At 51.6% G+C, this 8,248-nt stretch overlaps 1 protein-coding gene across 4 annotated transcripts in view; it reads left to right on the top strand.

Annotated features, from left to right (window-relative positions):
* Positions 1-8,248, top strand: part of PLPP4 (phospholipid phosphatase 4) — a 109,599-nt gene that overhangs the window by 93,969 nt on the left and 7,382 nt on the right. For 2 of the 4 annotated variants that reach the window (XM_025047986.1, XM_015590632.1), the window contains one exon: positions 1,056-1,226. The exons of 1 other annotated variant lie outside the window; for it this stretch is intronic. In XM_025047986.1, coding sequence (XP_024903754.1) covers positions 1,178-1,226 — 49 coding nt within the window. In that variant the 5' untranslated portion in view covers positions 1,056-1,177. Of the gene's footprint in view, positions 1-1,055; positions 1,227-8,248 lie in introns of those variants that run through there. One more of the 4 variants, XM_025047985.1, reaches the window with a different exon arrangement.

The raw sequence follows: 8,248 nt of genomic DNA, 5'->3' as shown, positions 1-8,248 counted from the left end.
AGGAGCTCCGCCCCTCAGCAGCATTTTCTAATCAAGAAGAAAGTTTTCATTAGGCAGGTGTCCAGAGAAAGTAGGAGCTATAGCACCTGCCTTCAAGAAAAGCATCTAAGCTCAGTCCTGGGTACCATTAGAGTTCCCACATACACACGCATGCATGCACACACATGCACACACACGCCAGTGCCCACTCCAGACCAGCAGACCAGTACAAACAGTATGTCTGGCAATGGGACCTGGCTAGCAGCATGTTTAAAGCTCCCTGGGTTTTCAAGGTGACTCTGTGTGTAGCCAGGGCCGAGGACCGTTGCTCTAAGCCCACCTGAGATCTCACTGAGTTCCAACTGCACTTTAACTGTGACTGGATTAAAAGCTTTGGGGTTACATATGTTACACCCAACTCCACACTTTTGACAAAGGAGTTAGCACACCCGTGAGTTGTCCTTGCAATTGTGAAAATCAGTGTTCATAATTTCTGAGAAAACAAGGAATTTGGCATCACTGGCTTCTCTGTCAGACTCTCTCCTCCACAGCATTTGCCGGCCCCACCTTAGCGAATGCCACCAAGCCAAAAATCCCTTACTTTTTCTCCCCCTTCCAATCCGAGTCATCTTCACAGTCTTTTCTTCTGCATACACTTTTTTTCCATAGGGTACTCAACATATTATCTTAAAATAATTCATCAGCATTGCCATGTCCGTCAACCAGACCCTGAGCCCCTGAGACCAGACACTGATGCATCTGATGTATCTTTTTATTCCCCACACCTCGAATAGTGTCTGTCTAGCGCATAGTAGCTACCTGTCAAATTAGAGTTGAATGTACGAATGAATGAAATAGAAGAGATTCTTCTCACATGTAAGCCTGGAAGGTCATTCTCATGGTTGAAAGTTTAATACCATAGTGTTTCTAGCAAGAATACAGATTGTCTAGACGGTGCCCGTGCCCACAGGGTCCTGGCCTGGGGCGTGCGAGATGGCAGACAGGGCGCCCAGGATGCTCTGTGTCCCTGCCGCTCACCACCTACCAGAGTGACACCTGCTGTTTCTCTTTGGCAGTTGCCTTTTCGGGCCTCGGCTTCACGACGTTCTACTTGGCTGGCAAGCTGCATTGCTTCACCGAGAGTGGGCGGGGGAAGAGCTGGCGGCTCTGTGCTGCCATCTTGCCCCTGTACTGCGCCATGATGATCGCCCTGTCCCGCATGTGTGACTACAAGCACCACTGGCAAGGTGAGTCCCTGCCCAGGGCCTGCCCGGTCCTCGCTGCGTCTGCCACTCTCCCGCGGCGGTGGGTGCAGAAACACACCTGTCTGGGAGCAGTGCCCACCGTCAGGAGCAAGAGTAGGCCGAAATGACAGCGCGGACACAGTTTTAAAGAAAGAACACCTGTTCAGGCGAGTTCTGGCCCCAGTACTGTCCTTGCTGGGGACAGAATTGAAGCGCTTCCTCCTTCATGCTCAAGGAGATGGTGCAGGTCCTGCCAGGATGGCAGGCCCTTGGCCTCAGGCCCAAATGTGACTTCCCCGCTGGATCAGTCCTCGGACTTGGTGCCGAGGGGGCTTTGGCTCCTTTTATACCTCAAACCCATCCCACAAGGCCGTGTTTCTCACCGCGGATGTGCTCCCAAAGGAGGTGTCCATCCCAGGGATCAGTGCCAGCAACGCTCCAATCAGCCGCTACAGGGCTGGGCGGGGCTTACCCATAGTGATCGCACACGCACAAAATAAGGGAGGTGCTTGTTCCTGGAATGAAACAAGTCGTCTTGTGTCCCTCTGCAGATCAGCGGCTGCTCCTCGCCTGCCTGAGTGGCAAACAGAACCTGCCACACGGCAAACAGGGAGCAGAGACGGAGGTCGTGTCCACAGGGCGTGGCCTCCGGGAGTACAGGGTCTGGGGGCATGTTTTCCAGAGGGCAGTCTTTAGGTCACTTGACCAGGCCCCCTGAGCTAGGAATGGGACTCTGGGGCAGGGTCTGGAGTGGTGGCCAGTAGTCTGCATTGTTAATAAGCCAGCCTGTCATTTCCAGTCGTGTCTGAGCAGCACAGGCGAGGGCCCCATGATTAGTCCGTGGCCTTCCCCTCCTCCCCCTTTCCTCCTGCAGCCCAGTGCCTCGTGGGACCTCCATCTTCTCCCCTCTTCCCAGGCGTGCGTCTAGTGCTAGGGAGGCGGCAGCTGAGGCCAGAGGTGAGGGGCGCCTTCTCCCCATCCTCTCTGGGGCCCTCCCGCTTCTCCCAGTACCTCCCCAGCTTCAGCTCCATCCTCTGCGTTCCTAGACTCATACTCTGGCCATCATGAGCCTTTGACCTGGTGGGGTTACGGGTGCGGGGCAAAGAGAGGCTGGTGTGTGGTCCGGCCAGGTGGATGCATTGCGTGCTGATCAGAGTCTTGAGGCCCTCCTCATGGGGGTGGTCAGTAGAGGGGCACACGCTGGCCTTGAGCCTGCCCTCGTTCGCTACTTTGCGCAGTGACTTGGATGAGGTTCCAGGTAGTCTGAAGCTACATCATGCGAGGGAAGCAGGGAGAGAGTGACCGAAGAAGCTGCGCAGACATATCCATTGTGCCCTTGGATCTGGGAGTATTCTCCACCAGAATCGTCGTCGTTTATCTAACTAGGGCATTTCCCCCTGAAGAATATTATGGACCGGATGGTGTTTTATGGACTGCTTCTCATTTCTCCCTTGTGAACTATAGTTCCTCACTCTGAACATGGGAACGATAATCCCCAAATATTTCACAGAGCTGTTTCATAGGCTGAATGAAATAATGGATCTGAATGTACTCTGTAAATGAAAACGCATAGCACAAGTGCGAATTGGTATGGTTGTTTTAGTGCCTTGTTTCTAAAGAAGGATGTGTCGTTATAGTTCCCAAACAACTGATTTAGAGGCAGTTGTTTTGAGAACATGGTCTATTTATGTGAATGCTGGTTTTCACTTTCATTCAGCCACTTTGGATTTGAGAAGTGATCAAGGGTTTCAGAATTGGATAGATTTCTGCTTTATCTTGGAAGCCAGTAAGAACCTTTGTGTAGTGATATCGTTCTGAAAACCTAAGATGTGAGGTCCGCCTTGCTCGAATACCCTTGGTCCTAACTGGCTTTCTTACTCATCACCGAGCGGTGGCTGGTGCATCGTGGAAGAATGAGGACTCTGTCTGTGGCTGTAGGGACACGGCGGACTCGTGCTGTGGCTGGCACGCCCAAGGCCTGCTGGCACGGGGCTTCAGACCTGCCCTGTCCAGCTGGCACAGGGACTCGGAGCAGCAGAGGGAGAATATTTATGCTCTGTGGGCTGATGGGAAAGCAAAGCAAGACAGTGTAGGTTGAGTGAGGTTTAGGGCTGTACTTGGAGGGGTGAAGCAAAATTGTGATCCACTTTCTGCAGCCAAAATCGAATGCGCGTCGGTTGGTATAGGACACTGATGTGGCCCAAGTACCAGCTCAGCTGTGCCATCATCTGCTCAGCCTGTGTCCCCGGAGTCAGCCACGAGAGGAGCATGCCTTTCCTTGGATCCTCTAATGGGCTCTGAGTCGGGCTCATTTTACACAAATCCCCCTTTATGAGGCCACCTGCCAGTGTCTGCACCGGTGGTCTCCACATGTGGAGGCAGCCGTTCCTCCCCGGAGACAGTGAGCAATGTCTGGAGATGTCCTTTTGGGTACAGGCCAGGTGTGCTGGTACACGTGCTACAGTGTGCAAGATCGCTCTCCCCACAACATAGGCTTACCCAGCCCCAGACGTCTGCCCTGCGGTCTGCACAGCACCGCAGCTCTGTCTGTCTTTCCCTTATTACACGTTAAGAAGCAGCAGTGTTCAAGGGGTGGGAAGCTGTATTTATTCGACACTCATTTATTAAGGGAGTAATCAAGGAGGCCTCAAGGTTTCCAGCTGGGAGAGGGGATGAACTGTGAGGGCTTCAGCCACTGCATGGGTGGGTGTCTGGGGTAGTTGCCTGCCTGAGATAAAGAAGTCGTTGGTTTCATTTGGTGGCTGCCCAGTAACCGTGGCCAGGGGCCGTCTATCACGACGAGAATCCCCGTGGGGCCCCACAGACGTCAGCAAAGCCCGAGTCCCTCTCATTAGAGACTTCCGTTAACAGCATTAGTATGAGATTTTTATGACTCCATTTCAATTTTGCTATAAGCAACTGTGGTCAGCCTGTGCAGTACCCCTTGTGTAGTGTCCTTGCAGAGTGTGTCTGGTTTCTCGATTGCACAGTCGAATCCAGTAAATAGCCACGATCCCACATGCCTCGTCCTCTCCATTATCTGGCCGCTCCCAAGTCGCAGTGACAGCCTTGTTTCCTTTTGCTCCAGAGAACTCTTCTCCCCTCTGCTTTCCTGGATCGTCTCTGGTTTCTCTTGGCTCTATGTTCAGAAAATTTCCAGAATCCAAGTTCCTCTTCCCACCGTTGCCTGGGTTACTGCCAAAGCCCCCTGCCCGCCTCCCCGCTCCTCCTCTGCCCCTCACACCGCAGCCAGCGTGAGCCTTTAACCTGTGAGCCGGTGCGTGCTACTCCGCTAAGAGCCCCCGGTGACATCAAAGCCCTGGTCCCGTGGTGGCCTGCAAAGTCCCCTGCCGAAATTCCCGCCTCGTCGATGGCGCTTTCAAACCCCTTCTCCTTTTTGCTCATGCCAGTGCTGTGCTGGCCTCTTGTGCTCCCTGCTGCCCGTCCCACCTCAGGGTCTTTGCCCTGCCTTGTGCCCCGTGCCTGGAAGGCTCTCCTCTCAGACGTGGGTGTGGCTGGTTCCCGTCCCCCCTCCTCCTCTTGGCTCAAGTGTCGCTTTCTTGGTGAGGACATCTTGTGATAACTCTCCCGTTAAATGCAGCTCACCCTCCCCACTCTCTCTCTGTCACCTTGCTTATTTACCACCGTCTGTTATGTATTGGTTATTGTCTGTCCTTGTGCACTAGCACAGGAGTCTGCAAACTTTTCCTGTAAAGGGTCAGATAGTAAACATCTTAGGCTTTATGTGGGCCAGAGAGTCTCTGTTGCATCTGTTCGGCTTGGCTGTAGTCATGTGAAAGCAGCTATGGACAATATGTAAATGAGTAGTTGACACCGTTGGCTGAACAATTCTGCACTAGAACATAATCTCCATGTGGGAGGAGATTTCTGTCCCTTTTGTTGGCGTGGCACAAAGTGGGTATTGTGTTAGTTTCCTCGGGCTGGTGTAACTAAGTTCCGCGGACCGAGCAGTTGAGAACGATAGAAATTGTCTCATGGTTCTGAGGGCCAGAAGTCTGAAATCAAGGTGTCAGTCACGCTCCCTCTGACACCTGTTGGGGAAAGGTCCTCCTTAGCCTCTGCCAGCTCCTGGTGGCCCCAGATGTTCCTGGGCCTCTGGCAGCATAGCGCCAGCCTCGGCCTCCGCCCTCGCACGGTGTTTTCCTGGTGTTCTCCACGTCATCTTCCCTCCGCGTGTGTCTGCGTCCAGATTTCCCATTTTTATGAGGACACCAGCCGGGTTAGATTGGAGCCCACCTGAACGATCTGATTTTAACTTGTTTACCTCTGCACAGACTCTACCGAAACAAGGTCACATTCTGAGGTACTGGGGTTAGTTAGCCCTTCAACATATCTTTATTTGGGGGACACAATTCAACTCATAAGAGTGCTCAGTAAATGTATGTTAAATAATAAATGATTTTGACTAAATCACATTCCTTTCTTACTAGTACCACTTTTTCTTTATGTTGGTTTTACAAAAATTAACCTTATTCTTGGCAAGTTCCTTCCATTTAAAAATGAACCAAGAAATTACACTTTAAACATGCCTTTATTCATTTTGTCTCTTGTGCCTGTGTGCCAGGCGTGCTGTCTTGGAGGCATGGCATTGAGGAAGACAGACATGGCGGCTGCCCTCCCAGCTCGCAGTGTACCAGGTAGATCGTGTATGCTCCATGCTATATAAGTTCTTTTAACGAGACTCAAAGTTACAGAAACAGGAAGTTTTACTAGTAGAATGAAAAGAACAGAAACAGTCACATGGGATCATTGAGTTTGCCAGAGCTGATTCTTACCCTAGTATCTTGGATAATGGAACCTAAGGCATACAGAGTCCCAAGTTGGGCAAGCTCTGTGATGGATGCTGCATGTTGCCATGGTGACTGAGAGGGATGTGTTCCTCCTGGGACTTGACAGCACATCTTAAGAAGCATTTCTGCTTGTTTGTGCCAGAGCAGGGGAGCACGGCCAGCACCTCAGTTTGCCAGACCCTGTGAGAAGGGGGTGGGGCCGTGCCCATTTTAAAGGTAAAGATTCAAATCCAGTCTGCCTGATTCAAAGTCTGGGTCTCTTTGCACTATCATCGGACCCATCTGGTATGGATTCCTCCACCCCTTTTAATAGCTTTGTTGAGGTATAATTCAAAAATTCTCCCTTTTAAAGTTTAGTTCTTCTTCATATATTCAGAATTGTGCAATCATCACCTCTAACTCCAGAATATTTTCATTGCCCCCCCCCAAAAGAAACTCACACCCTCCCTTCTCCACAGCCCCTGGCAGTCACTAATCTTTCTATTCTGGGCATTGCACATACACGGACTCACACAGTATGCGGCCTTTTGGGGCTGCGTGGTATCGATTGTTTGGTGTATCTTGTAAACATCGTCAGTGCATCTCCGTTCACTGAACATTTGCAGAATAATAACTGGGGAGATGAAGACAAGCGTGGCACTTAAAGGGAGTCAACAGCGAGTTGCAGGTGTGGGGTCAGAAGGGGTACACAGATAGTAGCCCCAAGAGCCCAAGGGGCCCCGGGCCTTGCTCAGGGCACAACAGAGCCCTGAAGCCCCATAGAAGACCTCCTTGAGCCCACAGCAGAAGTCTGCTCAGCTTACATCCTACGTAATTAGAGACACCGCCCCTGTGGTAAGAGACGGGCCTTCCTTCCTTCCTTTTCTCAACTAGGTCACACCTCTTCCTCCTTCTGCCCAGAGACTGCAGGTCCCCTCCCTGCCTCCACCTCCCACTTCCCCTGGTTCACGCCTACTCATCCTGCAGAGCTGGCCCGTGGGTCATGTCCTCAGTGAAACTCCCCTGGTCCTGGAAAGCCAGGCCACCTCACTGGGTGATCTCACAGATTCACACTTCTCCTTCGGGGCACGTATCATAGCTGCAGCTCACTAACAAGGCTATCACTATTTAGGACTGTGGAGCTTATCTGTGTTCTTTAGGCTCATGCCCCAGGACCAGGGAGCACACCTGACACCTGTTAGCATGCAATACATGTGCGATGAATGAATGACATCAGTGCTGAGTGAGGAGTCTGTGTATTTGTATTCCAGGGACACTGAGATTCCCGTATTCCCCTTTTGAATCCTGCCGTCCCATGCTACCATGTTTTCCCTAGTAAAATCCTGCTTGACAAATACCAGGTTCTGGTCAAGAAAGCAAAGTAGATAAATGCTGTGCTCACCTCCTCCCATGACCACATTGAAATTACAACTAATTATAGAACAATCAACCTGGAGCATCATCTGAAGACTAGCTGAAGTCTAGCTGAAAGTATCACTTATAACTGAGGATATAAAAAAGAGACTGCATCAAGACTGGGAGGAGGGGTGGAGATGTGAAACGAGTTGGCCCCAAACCCACACATGGTGGTTGATCATTGGGAAGGATATTTTAGCTGCAGTGATCACCCTGAAGGAGTGAAGGACTCCATCCCCAACTAGGGCTTCCTAACCCAGGGACCCAGGGTCCCAGTGCCAGGAAGAGGAGTCCAATAAAATCTGGCTATAAAAATCAGTGGAAATTGAGACATTCTGGTTGAGATACAAGGAACCTAGAAACCTAGATGTTCCCTTAACGGGCCCATGTACAGGCTCACTTACTTTCAGGTACTCACCCTGGGCTCCTGCAGAGGGTCAGCGGCTCAGGAGTTACCAGAGACATACGGAGAGAGACTGAGTTGTGTGGCTTCAGGGCAAGGGCTGGTGGGACAGCCACCATGGTCCCCATGTTAAGTCCTCCTCTCATGCAGCCTGAGTGGGCACCGTCTTGCCTGTGTTGAGCCCTCCCACATGGCCAAATCTGAACCTGCATTAACCTGGTGAGATGTACTTGCTTCACCCTGCTGACTCCCTGGGACCCCACCTCACCCAACTCATGTATATCACATGAAGCTCTTTCAGTGGCTGTGCCTTATGGGTAGCCAGCAGATGGTATCAGGCCTTGGGGTGCCCTGAGCTGTCCCAGGCTGGATACTCAGGGCAGCTGACCTCGGTTTGCAGTGTGGCTTCTCCCCTG

The sequence above is a fragment of the Pteropus alecto genome, unplaced genomic scaffold, assembly GCF_000325575.1.
Source record: "Pteropus alecto unplaced genomic scaffold, ASM32557v1 scaffold205, whole genome shotgun sequence".
Classification (NCBI taxonomy): domain Eukaryota; kingdom Metazoa; phylum Chordata; class Mammalia; order Chiroptera; family Pteropodidae; genus Pteropus; species Pteropus alecto.
The sequence above is the reverse complement of the archived record's forward strand: the minus strand, read 5'-3'. Positions and strand labels throughout refer to the sequence as shown.